The sequence below is a fragment of the Anomaloglossus baeobatrachus genome, chromosome 9 (genome assembly GCF_048569485.1).
Source record: "Anomaloglossus baeobatrachus isolate aAnoBae1 chromosome 9, aAnoBae1.hap1, whole genome shotgun sequence".
Lineage (NCBI taxonomy): Eukaryota > Metazoa > Chordata > Amphibia > Anura > Aromobatidae > Anomaloglossus > Anomaloglossus baeobatrachus.
The window spans coordinates 175,079,469-175,096,077 of NC_134361.1; the positions used below are offsets into that span (position 1 = coordinate 175,079,469).

Sequence of the window (16,609 nt, forward strand, 5' to 3'; positions counted from 1 at the left end):
AGATCTTGTGTGGGTACAAAGTAATAAATGTAACCCAAGGGTAGAGTTTAGTAATTCAACGACTGATTTGTCACCTATCGACAATATATAGATATCTCAAGGGTCAATACATACTTTTGTTTAATGATTTACTGCTTTTTAGACCTGTAACTTTAACAAGGGGGCTTCCAGTATGGTAAATCAAGTTTTCACAATGCTATGGATTCTTTACTGTAAGAGCAGTGGAATTATGGAACTTGTTATGCCAAAACTCCCTTTGTGAGGTATCCAATATCAAAAATACATTATAAAAGCTTTCATTTTGAATTATAAATCTGTCTTATTTATGAAGTAGATGGAATGCAATGCTAATGATTCCGTCAACACTAAAGATGTGGTCTCCCTAAAACCATAGGTTTAATTTTATTATATCTTACACGAAGGCCTTAAAGGGAATCTGTCACCGGGTTTTTGCCACCTAATCTGAGAGCAGCAAGATATAGAGCCAGAGATCCCGATTTCAGTGATGGGTCACTTACTAGACTTTTGATAAAATCACTGTAAATGATTACTAGGGGACTAGTAAACCTTCTGCCATGTAGTCCTGTATACTCATGAGTCTTGTATAACCACGCCCCCACCAGTGATTGGCAGCTTTCTGCCAATGAACACAGAAAGCAGCCAATCAGTGGTGTGGATGGGGTTATACAGAGCTCTGCATTCAGAGAACTGGTAGTTCTGCAACAGAGCAAACTGTGCTTTTAACAAAACTGCAGAAAGCAGCCCAGTAAGTGATACATAGCTGGAATCAGGGTATTTGTCCCTACAGATTGGGGTGCTAAATTCTGGTGATATATTCCCTTTAATAAACATTTGACCGCAGGATAAATGTCATTGCAGTGAATTATGATACCATTTATAGAAATATGCCGCACTAATGTACTTTTTGCTGTTTTAGTGTGATGGCGTTACCATATCCTTGCCCAGTCTTCAGGGTATTGCAGTTTTAAATATTCCTAGTTATGCTGGAGGTATAAACTTCTGGGGAGGAACCAAAGAGGACAATGTAAGTATTCACCGAGCAGGGATAGTACACAATGCTGTCACCATAATAAATCCTAATATAAGGATCATGCACACAGTGATGTCACAGAACAGAGGTGATACACAATGCTGTCACCATAATGAATCCTAATATAAGGATCATGTACACAGTGATGTCACAGAACAGGGATGGTGCACAATGCTGTCACCATAATAAATCCTAATATAAGGATCATGCACACAGTGATGTCACAGAACAGGGATGGTACACAATGCTGTCACAATAATAAATCCTAATATAAGGATCATGCACACAGTGATGTCACAGAACAGAGGTGATACACAATGCTGTCACCATAATAAATCCTAATATAAGGATCATGCACACAGTGATGTCACAGAACAGGGATGGTACACAATGCTGTCACCATAATAAATCCTAATATAAGGATCATGCACACAGTGATGTCACAGAACAGGGATGGTACACAATGCTGTCACCATAATAAATCCTAATATAAGGATCATGCACACAGTGATGTCACAGAGCAGGGATGGTATACAATGCTGTCACCATAATAAATCCTAATATAAGGATCATGCACACAGTGATGTCACAGAACAGGGATGGTGCACAATGAGGTCACCATAATAAATCCTAATATAAGGATCATGCACACAGTGATGTCACAGAACAGGGATGGTGCACAATGCTGTCACCATAATAAATCCTAATATAAGGATCATGCACACAGTGATGTCACAGAGCAGGGATGGTATACAATGCTGTCACCATAATAAATCCTAATATAAGGATCATGCACACAGTGATGTCACAGAGCAGGGATGGTATACAATGCTGTCACCATAATAAATCCTAATATAAGGATCATGCACACAGTGATGTCACAGAACAGGGATGGTGCACAATGCTGTCACCATAATAAATCCTAATATAAGGATCATGCACACAGTGATGTCACAGAACAGGGATGGTGCACAATGCTGTCACCATAATAAATCCTAATATAAGGATCATGCACACAGTGATGTCACAGAACAGGGATGGTGCACAATGCTGTCACCATAATAAATCCTAATATAAGGATCATGCACACAGTGATGTCACAGAACAGGGATGGTAAACAATGCTGTCACCATAATAAATCCTAATATAAGGATCATGCACACAATGATGTCACAGAACAGAGGTGATACACAATGCTGTCACCATAATAAATCCTAATATAAGGATCATGCACACAGTGATGTCACAGAGCAGGGATGGTATACAATGCTGTCACCATAATAAATCCTAATATAAGGATCATGCACACAGTGATGTCACAGAACAGGGATGGTGCACAATGAGGTCACCATAATAAATCCTAATATAAGGATCATGCACACAGTGATGTCACAGAACAGGGATGGTGCACAATGCTGTCACCATAATAAATCCTAATATAAGGATCATGCACACAGTGATGTCACAGAACAGGGATGGTAAACAATGCTGTCACCATAATAAATCCTAATATAAGGATCATGCACACAATGATGTCACAGAACAGAGGTGATACACAATGCTGTCACCATAATAAATCCTAATATAAGGATCATGCACACAGTGATGTCACAGAGCAGGGATGGTATACAATGCTGTCACCATAATAAATCCTAATATAAGGATCATGCGCACAGTGATGTCACAGAACAGAGGTGATACACAATGGTGTCACTATAATAAATCCTAAAAAAACCTGTTCCCTCTATTTTTGAGCTGTAAGCTGCAACCCCCCAGATGCCTGCTTTACCTTGGCTGGTTATTAAAAAGACAGGAAACACTGATTTTAAGAATTATTTATTTATATACTTAAAAAAAATGGCATGGGGTCCCCCCTATTTTTCATAACCAGAAAAAATAATGCAGACAGCTGGGGGCTGGTATGATCAGGCTGGGAAGGCCCAATTTCCACATTTTGCTTCTTTTGCAGCCCCCTAATCCTTACTACGACCATTTTACAGCACCAAAGTTTGGGTTCCCACTGACTTATATGGGGTTCCGAGTCCGGGGTCAAATTCTGGTTAAGTCTGTGTACTAAACCGAACTTTTAACTAAAGTCCAGCTGTACCATGTGAACCCGAACATCCACGGGTCCACTCATCCCTAGTGAAGATACATTATAGAGAATATGTTCTGCTTCCTACCATGTGGGTGTAAGGTTTCTTCAGGACCAGGTACAACAACCTCTACATCCTACAGTTACTCTCTTGCATGCGTCCTTATGTGTTATAATCGCTTTATATTGCAGCATTTTGGGGCTCCCTCCTTTGATGACAAGAAGCTGGAAGTGGTTGCTGTCTTTGGGAGCATTCAGATGGCTATGTCCCGGGTAATCAATCTGCAGCACCACCGCATCGCTCAGGTGACAGAGTTTACATTCCTTTCTCTATATAGCTGTGACTGACCACACTATTTTTAATATTTCATCAGCACAAACATATTATTATTTCATAGCAGTTTGAAATGCAGCTGTAATATATAAGCCATAGACGTCTATGGGGCCATACTGTTCCTCCGTATGCTCCTGATTTATAGGGAATATGTTCCCTCGAAATTCCAAATTTTGGATGTGATTTTTGGTAACCCCCAGCCTTTTTGCTGTCTAGTTTTTCAGCAACATCCAGCTTGTTAATGCACTATGTATATCTGAAAACCTCTGTGAGCCAGTTTTGTGCATTTATATGACTATGTAGCTGAGGCGATCCTCTCAACACACAGCTATCTCCACACTCCTCCCTCCCTGTAGTATAGACCATGGATATTAGCATGGGCTGCAGTTGAAGGGAACCTGTCAAGTACCCAAATACTATTAACTTTTAGATATAGAATTATTGTGCAGGTTAATGTTGTCCAGCCGACGTTCTGAAAGTGCGTCTACCACAAGAAAATGAACTGTATTCCTTCTGGAAGCCGCCAGCTTTCAGTCATAGAGGTGTGCATGAAGTGACTGCGGGTACCACAGTGGATAGTGACTTTCAGCTGTAAGCACACCCTGGCACTTGGATTGACAACTTGCCCTGCACAGACGTGCTGCAGTCAGGTGTCAATCAAAGTGCCAGTGTGTGTTTACAGCTATACTGAGCAGTGACTCCAGCTACTCCATATGCACCTCTATGACTGAAAGCCGGCGGCTTTCAGGAGGAATAAAGTTAATTATCTTCTGATACAAGTATATAAAATATTTCAATAAAACTGCATAATATTCCTGAAGCTTAAAGGGAATCTGTCAGCAGGGTTTTGCTACTTCAATTCAGAGCAGCATGATGTAGGCCAAGAGGCCCTGAGTTCAACGATATATCACTTAGATTAGTAGCTGCAGCCGTTCTGACACAGTGAAAGATTTTAGATTTTGCATGTAGCAGAGCTGGGAGACCTGTCCCCACCCACATCAGGCTTTAAGTGTACATTTCCATAGACAGAACTGCTAATCACAGAAGGGGGCGGAGTCAGACTACAACTCACTGCTGCTGAGACCTGCTAATGATAAAGATAAGAGGCTTAAACTAACATTGCAGTAAACAAAAAAAGACTGTGAGATAACAGATGCAGGGCTAAATTACTCTGTTTTAACACTTCCAGCATGCTGTCTACAGATTACATTGCAGAAATCTGCTGACAGAGTCCCATTAAGTTTAAAAAGGTACCTTATAACCTTATATATTTTCACATCAACAGTGTCGCGTGGTAAAAATTACTATTTTGGGAGAAGAAGGGGTTCCTGTTCAAGTGGACGGAGAAGCTTGGGTGCAACCTCCTGGCGTCCTGATGATTCAGCACAAAAACCGAGCGCAGATGCTTACAAGAGACAGGGTAGGTGCTGGGCTTCTGCAAGCAAGGTATAGATGAAGAAAGCCATTAGAATGCCCATAGTTGTATAAATGTAGGAGTTACACACACTGCTGATTTTCCTCTATTCATGATATGTTGGTGAAAGTGACATCCAAAAAGTCTAGAAGTATATACTGTACATTTTTACACTTAAAGATCCAGTTAAATTTTGGTGAGACAACTTCATACCTTTGGTGCTCAATCACAGATTATTACCACCAAAGCAAGATGGGATCTGGCTCGTTTTTCCTAATCAGTTGTTATTTGGAGAATCCTTGTGTAAAACGGCTCCAAAAGATGGAGGTCGGCGCCCAAAAACAGTAGGCGTCCTGCACCACTATTCAACACTTTATCCAAAAAATGAAGGCAGCGAGATGATGGCATCATTTGTAAGAAGCCAGGTCTGGACAAATAGACATTCCCCTTTCCATATTCTCTGCTCCTTCAATTCACCACTTTTGCAAAATCTCCACCCGATACTGAAGCTGTGTACAAAACATATCAGTTTTCTGCATGTTGTCTATCAATGGAGAAGAACGAAAGCTGACATCTATAATATGCCCTAATAAGGTATCATTTTCTGTGTGTGTCACGGTATAGTGATGTAGGAAAGAGAGGGACATAGACTCTCTGATCCCAAAACCAGGCTTACCCTGAGAGGGGCGTGACCAAGTGCCTACCCAGTCTTCATCGTGAGGTTGGACTTGTCTGACTATAGGCACCAGGTACCACTCCAGGGCAGCTCCTGGATGTCGCGCTCCACAAAGAGGGTTGGAGGGCACAAGCCGGGATGTGAGAAGGGATACACTGCCATTAGGGAAGAAAAGAACAATCCCTTACACTTTCCATAAGCAGCCTTGAGCTCCCTGATGTCCCTACATGGGTTTTCTCACCCCTTCTGGAGATCACGTTCCTATCCATGTCTTACTCTGAACACAACCCTATCTAGTGCACAGGGCAGCAGGAACACTAATCCCTCTCTAGGTTAAAGACACAGAGGGGATAAGACAGACAGGGGTAAAAGAAGCAGCAATCGTATGAGGCACACCAAACTACAGGAAGGAATAAAGGGAACAGACAAGTGAGGCAAACTGAAATGGGATTAAAGGAAGGGAAAACACCATACAACTTCCACGCAGCAATCTCCATTTATAGCTCCCAAAACTACTTCTTAGTCCACTCTTGAGGCTAACTATAGCAAAGCTATGACTGGCAACTCCCTGAGCTGAAAGAAGATCATTTAAAGCAAAGGTGAGTGGGAAATTAAGAACAGCTGAGACCCGGAATTTTTCCTGAATTAGGAGACCAGGCAAACTGCTTAAACCTTGCTGCACCGAATCAAGGAGAATCTGTATAGCTAGCAGTTTTAGCCTGTGCAAGTGTGTATGTGGCCAGGTGCTGCAATCTCCTGACCCCAAAAATAGAGGTAACCACTCTCCCTCGTCTTACCCTTTTCCTTCTTTATATTGTGCTGTCCACAGCTCCGGCTGCATGTGCAATTACTAAAATATATTCTAAGTTATTTTTGTGTTTCTTATTCACTGTCTATATTTAGAAAAAGCTTCTAAAAATCTGGAACTAGAAAAAAAAGTACTATTAGTTTTAATTAACATATAGGGTGATTTATTTCCTTCATACATGAATTTTCTCTTCCCGGTTAGGCATTTGAGAGCACTTTAAAATCATGGGAGGACAAAAGAAAAGGGGAAAACTACAGGGCTGTGCCTCGACCCCGACTTCATTCCCAACAGTCCATGGAGTACCTTACCGAAGAAGAGTTTGCTCAACTGCAGCAACTTGCAAGCTCCGCAGAGAACCTTATTAGCAGGTATACATCAGGGAGTTTCAATATGGCAGCATTTTTTTTGCACTGTATAACGGGATTCTTTTCTTTTTTGGTGCTGCATTGGGATTACCTGGTCTGAAGAAGAACTTGATGGGTTATATAGCATTCTGCTTGAAGTTGCACATTTTAAAGGAGACCAATATGAACAATTGTACTTAAAGGGAATCTGCCAGCCCAATTTAACCACCAACTTATTTATATGTGCAAGTAGCCCCTTCAAAGACAAGTTCAGCAATACCTTTACATGGCCAATACGTTCCTCCATTAATGAGAAATCAGCATTTGAATGGATATGCAAATGAGGTTGAAGCCTTTGTCACTCCAGCTTTTTCAGCATTTGAACTAATATGCAAATGAGGCTGAAGCATCCGTCACTCCAGCTCTATATGGCCAATACGTTCCTCCATAACTGAGAAATCAGCTTTTGCATGGATATGCAAATGAGGTTGAAACATCTGTCACTCCAGCTCTTTCAGCATTTGAATGGATATACAAATGAGGCTGAAGCATCCGGCACTCTAGCTCTATTCCCCGCCCAGTGCCACATCTTCCAACTTGACTAATGGCTCCTTTGACTGAAATTGTACAGCTTATAATAGAACTGGAGTGATAGAGGATTCAGATCTGCCAAAAAAAATGAGAACCAGAGATAAGTATGGTATATATGCAATAGTCCAAATTTATTCACACTGTGGCAATTTCACAGACAACATCCAAGAGAAAAAACAAACAAAATGAGTATATACCTTATAATATGTAAATAATAGTAATACATGTAAATAACATAGGGCTAAAACTTGGTTAAAACTGTTTGATCAAAAAGTGTAAAAGCCATCCCACCGCGACAAGGTGTACCAGTCAGGACGGTCCTACTTTAGTATTAAAACCTCACCTTCCGTTAGTGACATCAGTGTAAATAACGGCAGAGAAGGACGGGGGCTAACTGCGGCCACTGGTCCCGGGTAGCTATATAAATGAAATGCCTAGCTCAGAAAGTGGCATCACGCCTCTGTACAGAGTACAAAAAAAAGAGAAAAAAAAGGTATGTATGTATGCCACACTAAGCATGGAATATAGAAAAAGAAGACAACTGTGTGAGGAATTGAGAACCAAAATTGTAGTAAAATATTAACAATCTCAAGTTTTCTAGTCCATCTACAAAGATCTTGATGTTCCTTTGTCCATGTTGTGCAACATAATCAAGAAGTCTACAATCCATGGCACTGTAGTTAATCTTCCTGGATGTGAATAACAGAGAGAAATTGATGAAAGGTTACAACGTAGTATAATCCGAATGGTGGATAAGCAGCCACAATCAAGCAATTCAAGCTGTTCTGCAAACTAAGGGTGCATCAGTGTCTGCGCAAACTATGTGTTATGCTGTTTTATCAAAAAGTGTTAAACAAGCACCATATGTTAGTTACATGTACTACTACTAGTTACCTATTTACTTACTATAGGGTATATGCTCATTCTAGGGGCTTCAGATCTACCATAGTCCTTCAGCCTCATTTACCTATCCATTCAAATGCTGATTTCTCAGTAATGGAGGAATACACTGACCATGTAAAGTTATTGCTGGACTTGTCTTTGAAAGAGCTACATGCACATATAAATTGTTTGGGGGGTGAAATCCTGCTGACACATTCCCTTTAAACATCAATATTTTAAAAATACATTGAACTACACTTCCTTGGGATTTGTGTGATCCCCTTGCTCACATAAGACCATATCCTCAGCATCTTTGCTTGTGTCTATTGGTTGTTTTGGGTAAAAAAAGTTTGGCATGATATAAACTATGGGAAACCAATCATAAAGGGGATGTGCCATACACTAAGGCGGGCTTTACACGCTGCGATATCGTTAGCAATTGCTAGCGATGTTGAGCGCAATAGCACCTACCCCCGTCGCACATGCGATATGTGGTGATTGCTGCTGTAGCGAACATTATCGCTACGGCAGCTTCACATGCACATACCTGGTCGGCGACGTCGCTGTGACCGCCTCAAGGGGGAGGTGCGTTCGGCGTCACCGCAACGTCACCGCGACGTCACTAAGCAGCCGGCCAATAGAAGCGGAGGGGCGGAGATGAGCGGGACATAACATCCTCCTTCCTTCCGCAACACCGGTGGAGGCAGGTAAGGAGATTTTTGTCGTTCCTGCGATGTGTGGTGCTGCATGAACGACAAACAACATCGTACTGGCAGCAGCAGCGATATTATGAAAAGGAGCGACGTATCACCGATCAACGATTTTTGACGTTTTTGCAATCGTTGATCGTCGCTCCTTGGTTTCACACGCTGCGATGTCGCTAACGGCGCCGGATGTGCATCACTAACGACGTGACCCCGACGATATATCGTTACCGATGTCGCAAAGTGTAAAGCCCGCCTAACTTGATTGAATTTTGTTATTTGACAATCTTTCATCCATCCTGGTAAAATTATGTTTGTTTATATGCAGAATCCGGGAAGCTGCTAAATCACACAAGGCCATAGAACAGGAACTCGCTCACGCTGTAAACGGCAGCAACGGAGTATTAAGTGATGCTTTTTCCAACAAGATAAACAATTCACCGGAGGTAGGAACAACAATATTTTAATATCTCTAAAGAAAATTAATGATGAGCGAGCACTACTATGCTCGGGTGGTCAGTACTCATAATGTTGAGTAAGCACTACAAGGCTAGGGTGCTCGGTACTCATAATGTTGAGTAAGCACTGCCATACTCTGGTGCTCGGTACTCGTAATGTTGAGTAAGCATTACCATGCTCGGTACTCATAAGGTTGAGTAAGCACTACAAGGCTCAGGTGCTCGGTACTCGTAATGTTGAGTTAGCACTTCCATGCTCTGGTGGTCGTTACTGGTAATATTGAGTAAGCACTACCATGCTCGGGTGATCGGTGCTTGTAATGTTGAGTGAGCACTACTATGCTCGGGTGCTCGGTACTCGTAATGTTGAGTAAGCACTACCATTCTCGGATGCTTGGTACTCATAAGGTTGAGTAAGTACTACAAGGCTAGGGTGCTCGGTACTTGTAATGTTGAGTAAGCACTACCATGCTCGGGTGCTCAGTACTCATAATGTTGAGTGAGAACTGCCATGCTCGGGTGCTCAGTACTCGTAATGTTGAGTGACCACTACCATGCTCGGGTGTTCAGTACTCATGTTGAGTGATCACTACCATGCTTGCATGATCGGTACTCGTAATGTTAAGTCAGCACTTCCAGCTCGGTTGCTTAGTACTCGTAATGTTGAGTGAGCACTACCATGCTCGACTGCTCTGTACACATAATGTTGAGTGAGCACTACCATGTTCAGGTGCTCTGTACTTGTAATGTTAAGTGAGCACTACCATGCTCAGGTGCTCGGTACTCATAATTTTTAGTGAGCAATACCATGCTTGGGTGCGCGATACTCATAATGTTGACTGAACACTACCATGCTCGGGTGCTCGGTACTCGTAATGTTGAGTGAGCACTACTGTGCTCTGCACTCGTAATGTTGGGTGAGCATTCAAATGCTTGAGTGCTCGGTACTAGTTTCTTTATCTTCAAAAAAATCACGGATGCCGTACATATTTTTTTCACGGAGAGGGCAACACAGTGTCCTTATTTCTGGACTGTACAGGAATTTCTGAATGGTTGGCAACTCTGCACTGCACATGTCCAGAAAACTAGAGGAGACACCTCTGGTAACAACGGATCTGTTAGAAACAGAACAAAACTAAAAAACTGAAACCAAAGCATCCATTTTTAAACAGGACTTGTTTTTCTTTATTGGCTGTCTGTTCACATGGACCGACTGGTGGCATCATTAGACCGGTAATCGGTAAACCTTACCAATTTGTAGGGTGAGAGTAGAGAAATGAGTAGGATAAGAGTATAGAAGTGAGGAGGGTGAGAGTATAGAAGTGAGGAGGGTGAGAGTATAGAAGTGAGGAGGGTGAGAGTATAGAAGTGAGGAGGGTGAGAGTATAGAAGTGAGGAGGGTGAGAGTATAGAAGTGAGGAGGGTGACAGTATAGAAGTGAGGAGGGTGACAGTATAGAAGTGAGGAGGGTGACAGTATAGAAGTGAGGAGGGTGACAGTATAGAAGTGAGGAGGGTGACAGTATAGAAGTGAGGAGGGTGAGAATATAGAAGTGAGGAGGGTGACAGTATAGAAGTGAGGAGGGTGAGATTATAGAAGAGAGGAGGGTGAGATTATAGAAGAGAGGAGGGTGGGATTATAGGGGAGTGGAGGGTGAGATTATAGAAGAGAGGAGGGTGAGAGTATAGAAGTGAGGGGGTGAGAGTATAGAAGTGATGAAGGTGAGAGTATAGAAGTGAGAAGGGTGAGAGTATAGAAGTGAGGAGGGTGAGATTATAGAAGAGAGGAGGATGAGAGTATAGAAGAGACGAGGGTGAGAATATAGAAGAGAGGAGGGTGAGAGTATAGAAGAGATTAGGGTGAGAGTATAGAAGTGAGGATGGTGAGAGTATAGAAGAGAGGAGGGGGAAAGTACAGAAATGAGGAGGGGGAGTATAGAAGAGAGGAGGGTGAGAGTATAGAAGTGAGAAGGGTGAGAGTATAGAAGAGAGGAGGGTGAGAGTATAGAAATGAGGGGGGTGAGAGTATAGAGGAGAGGAGGGTGAGAGAATAGAAGAAAGGAGTCTAATATTCCAAGGGTCTAAGGGAATAAATATTGGTAAAAAAATCCATGCATAACTTGGGATACACAATGTATAGACATTAACACAGAGTTATTACCTAACATTTTCATGTTCATTTTCCTTCTGTAGTTGCTGAGCAGAAACACAGCAGTTGATGTGGCAATTAGTGTCAAGGCATTGTACACCGAGACCAGAGCCTTTATGGGAAGTAAGCAGGTAAATTTATGGCAAATGCAATACGTTTATCATGTGATGTCTTAAAAATGTACCGGTGTTTTTTTTTTTATTATTGTTCTTTGTAGTTGTAATTTGTTCAGATGAATATGTAAGTATGGAAAAACCAAATGCCAAACAGAACCTGTATCAGGAGAGACAAAAGCGCAATGGTGTCTTCTCTATGAGATGATGGTGATATGGCATACAGGGATCTTCTCACTGAAAAAGCATGGACACGGCTGCTGCAGACCGGGGTATAGACAGCTGCCAATGGAAGATGAGGGTAAAACCGCCCGCACTGCCGTGTGAAGAATGGGATTAGTAAAGTCCTAAAATGTGATTTATTCAACGTGTTTCGGAGTGAAATTCCTTCATCAGGTGTGGCCTGATGAAGGAGTTTCACTTCGAAACGCGTTGAATAAATCACATTATTGGACTGTGCTAATCTCATTCTTTACACACCAGTGCAGATGGTTTTATCCTCATCTTCCATTGTCCTCAAACAAAACCAGTAGACAGTGGTAGACCTGTTTTTGGAAGAAGGCAGCCATGGTTAACCCAGTTATCACAGTGTTAATAAATCTGCACCATTGCCTGTTGTGAAATCACCAAATTAAGCCTGTTCATATAAATGAAGACAAAGAAAAGCAAGTGATTATCTATGCTCACATTTAATGGGCATCTGTCTGCAGGTTTTTGCTATGTCATCTGAGACCACCATGATGTTGGCAAAGAGACTCTGATTTCACTAGGCTGTGTTTTGCTGTTTGAGTATAATCAGTATTTTATTAGCAGGAGATTATCACTACAGGACAACTGGACTGGTGCCTCCTAGTCCAACCATGCTTCTACAACTGATTAGCATCTCTCTGTCACTATACAATGCACACAGAGAGCTGTGTAGTGGGCGGGTTATACACAGCTCAACAACTGAACTCTGCTAGATCTGAAAATCAGACAGAACCGGAGTGTTTATAGGCAAAATACAAAAGTTTTTATTGAAGTTAATTTACATCACATTTAAAAGATGAAACATACAGTTAAAAGTTAGTGCTGAAAAAAAGGGGGAAAGAACACCCATGAAAAGTGAGACTACAGGGCAAGCTCATATATCTATCAAAGGTATAGGGTTTTTTTTGGCCATACCTGCTCAAGTAGTGAGCTAAACATAAAGGAAAATATCCAGAGCCTTATGCCAAACACTTACCCATTATGATTGAGCTTTGCACCTGCGTCTCACAGTTCAGAAGGACCCAACCGACGTACGTTTCGCATAGTACATTTACAGCTTCCTCAGGGCGGGTTCACGATCTCAAATCCCAAACCGGAACTTATATATACATAAAAACATGTTCCCATTGGTTGTCCCACATGTCCGTCAAGAAGGATCGCAATATCGGCGCATGCGCCTCACGGACGAGACGTCCACTTCCGCCCAGCCCGGCAATACATAGAGGGGAGGTACCCGGAAATCCAGGTTACCATGGACGCCTGTACGTCACTACCCTCATCATAGATGCGCCGGGCAGGGCGGAGGGACGAATCGTACCCATGACGCGCACGCGCACCACGATCCCTCAGAGCATGAAAGGAAGTACTGCAGACCGATACGTATATACCGTTAACTCTGCATATACCAGTAAAGAATTAACAGGAACATGTCTCGTAACCATAGCATGGAGAGATGAAGGCATCAGATTCATATAGAGTATACACATATGTTAAACACAAAGGTAAAAGAGAGATTTGTTATAGGAAAGAATACACCGATTTCTGATTCTCTTCAATTGATGGTAGTCAGGTGTTACTTTCATATTTTCTTCCATATTTTATATCACTCTTATTCTTCCCTTTGTTCTCATATTATTATCTCCTCCTTTCATACTCAATACCATTCCATGTCTTAAGCCACACTATAGATCCTATAGGTCAGAATTGAGAAAGAATGGTTTTAGAAAACAAATAGCACAAGAATTAAAAAGGACAAACATTTAAAAATACAATTAAAAAAGATATCCTCTTAACACGGGAAAAGGTCTTATAACATAAATCATAGGAATTCAGAAAAGGAGGATTTTATTAACCTCCTATTTTCATAAAAATGGTGCAAAATTGACTGCTTCATTCAGTCCAATGGGGGCAATGGTATCTAACAGAATGATCCATCGCATTTCTTTCTGCGCCAACAATTTTTTAACATTCCCCCCTCTTATTCCTAAATGGATCACATCTATCCCTCTTGCCATAAATGTCTTCGGATCACATGAGTGAAATTGCCTAAAGTGGCGAGGGATAGTTTTCAGTGTTGTAATATCGGTTGCTGTCTTTGCCGCCACAATGTCCCTCACATGCTCTCTAATCCTTATTCTTAGTTCTCTCGATGTTAAACCAATGTAGATCTTATCACAGCCACAAGTGGCGTAGTATATTACATTGGTGGTATCACATGAGATATGTTCCCTAATGGAATAAGTTTTTGTACCATCACTGGTCACAAACTCTGAGCAGCGAGAGACATTGGGGCAGGAAAGACAGCGACCACACGGGAAACAGCCATGAACCGGACCAGGTAATCCAAAAATATATTCTTTTTGTGGGGCAACATAATGGCTTTTCACCAAAATATCTCTCAAGTTTCTGCAACGCCTGGCAGTCATCATAGGCACATCTGGCAAGAATGATTTAATAGAGGGATCCGATTGGAGGACATGCCAATATTTTTTAAAAATTTGTTTCATGTCACTCCACTTCTCATTAAATGTTGAAATGAATCTGATGTTTTGAGATTCATTCTGCACTGCCCTTTTAGTTCGTCCACCTCCCTCACGCAATAACTCATCACGGGGAGCTATGTTTGCTCGTTGGTATGCCCTCTTAACACAGCGATCACTATAGCCCCTTGCCTTAAATCTCATCCTTAGATCATTTGCTTGGTCATGAAAAGAATCTTCCCGGGAACAGATCCGCTTGATCCTAAGGTACTGTCCAACCGGGATAGCCGAAATAGTTGAGTTGGTATGTGCTGAGGTGGCATGGAGCAATGAGTTCACAGACGTCGGCTTCCTGAAAACATCCGTCTGTAGAGCCATCGCCCCATCCACAGAAATTCTAATATCTAGAAAATCAATTTCACTTGCACTATGGCAAAAAGTCAATTTGATGTTATATATGTTGTCATTAAGCTGGTCCCCGAACCTCTCAAGCTCAGATGGTGTACCATGCCATATTATGAAGAGGTCATCAATGTATCTGACCCACAGCTGTGTCAAGGGGGCGGCCCATGCGCCCCCGCCTTCGAACAAGCCTCTCTCCCAGTACCCAAGAAAGAGGCCCGCGTACGAAGGCGCACAGGCCGCGCCCATGGCGGTCCCCCGCCTCTGTAGATAATATCTGTCTTTAAAGACAAACAGGTTGTGGGTCAGCACATATTCAAGAAGCTCGAGGACCAACTCGCAGACACGACTATCCCAGTTGCTGACACTCAAAAAGAATCGGACTGCCCTCAAACCATCATCATGCCGAATACACGTATATAGTGATTCGACATCAGCCACCACCAAAAGGGTCTCAGAGTCCACATGGATCCCGTCAATTCTCTTCAATACCTCAGTCGTGTCACGTACATAGGACGGAAGGGTCTCGACTAATGGTCTCAAATAGTATTCGATAAACTGGCAGATTGGACTGCACAGCCCCTCCATCCCAGACACGATAGGTCTTCCAGGTGGATTGACGGGATCCTTGTGGACCTTAGGCAGTAGATACAATGTTGGAATCTTGGGGTATCTAACAACCAGTCCATCAAAGACCCTCTTGGTTATGACCCCTTGTTCATAAGCATCATTAAGGATGAGATATAATTCAGCCGAGAATGAGACCAGCGGGGAGGAGTCCAGTTTCGTATATGTAACTTTATCCCGTAACTGCCTGTGGGCCTCCCTCTCATACATTTCAATCGGCCATATCACAACATTCCCGCCCTTATCGGCGGCCTTAAAGACCACGTCCTTCATATTTTGTAATTCGACAAGAGCCTTTCTTTGGACCACCGTAAGATTGTCATGTGCCCGGCGTGTGGAAATCCCACGCAGCTCGTCAGTGACAAGCTTAGTGAACACCTCCACCGCCGGGCACAGAGATAAGGGGGGGAAAGTCGTGGATTTAGGCATTATCTTAGAAGGAAACCCACCTGGCAGATCGGTAGATTGTTCATCTAATAGATCTTCAAGATCCTGGAGTGCTCGCCGCTCCGTCTCATCCTCGGCCGAAGAGGCAGAGGTTCTGGTATGTAGCTTCTTAAGAATGAGCTTGCGTGAAAAGAGGTGGACATCTTTTAATGCTGAAAAGAAGTTAAATGCATTACTAGGAGAGAATGTTAAGCCCTTGTTCAAAACCTGAATCTGGGCGGTGGACAAATGATGTTTAGAAAGATTGATTACCTGCAGCTCCCCACCAGTTTTATTCTTGGTTTGAGCCTGGTTCTTATTTTTAGATGGCCGCAATCGATTATTCCAATTAATTCTCCCTGTTTCATGATTACCCCTCATGGGCATGGATCCATTTCCACCAGTTGCAGTTTCCTCCCCTGAAGTACACGAAGTCATTGATCCGGATCTGGATCGATTGAATCCAGGTCTATAATAGGGGTGTGATCTCTCCTTCTTATTACGCCATCTATACATTTTATTACTCTGTTTATCTTCCAGATCTCTCTGTAATTTTTGGATCTTCCTCCCCTGTATTTCTTTACCCCAGATATCAACCTCAGTATCAAGATCCTCATTGCACTTTTTCAAAGCAGCTGGTGTCAAGTTTTTTTCCATATTGTTATAGAGTTCAATAATTTCCACCTCTAGGGTTTTAAGGGATTCCTTATCAAGATCTATCAGAAGCTCAAGAAATTGTCTCGAGCAGGTAGTGGCGGCATTCTCCCATCTATTTTTAAATACTTCATTGTCCACCACAAAGGAAGG

The 16,609-nt window shown here is 42.3% G+C and overlaps 1 protein-coding gene and 1 long non-coding RNA gene across 3 annotated transcripts in view; one reads left to right on the plus strand and one right to left on the minus strand.

Annotated features, from left to right (window-relative positions):
* LOC142251355 (diacylglycerol kinase eta-like) overlaps positions 1–16,609 on the plus strand; it is a 238,719-nt gene that overhangs the window by 195,406 nt on the left and 26,704 nt on the right. For both annotated transcript variants that reach the window (XM_075324067.1, XM_075324066.1), the window contains exons 21-26: positions 938–1,045; positions 3,339–3,452; positions 4,766–4,900; positions 6,580–6,746; positions 9,228–9,345; positions 11,550–11,636. In XM_075324067.1, the coding sequence (XP_075180182.1) occupies positions 938–1,045; positions 3,339–3,452; positions 4,766–4,900; positions 6,580–6,746; positions 9,228–9,345; positions 11,550–11,636 (729 nt within the window). The remainder of the gene's footprint in view (positions 1–937; positions 1,046–3,338; positions 3,453–4,765; positions 4,901–6,579; positions 6,747–9,227; positions 9,346–11,549; positions 11,637–16,609) is intronic.
* On the minus strand, positions 12,656–16,591 carry LOC142251356 (uncharacterized). Its single transcript, XR_012725308.1, has 3 exons — positions 16,076–16,591; positions 15,826–15,975; positions 12,656–13,558 (listed from the first exon to the last, which is right to left on the minus strand). It is a non-coding gene; the product is annotated as an uncharacterized LOC142251356 (long non-coding RNA).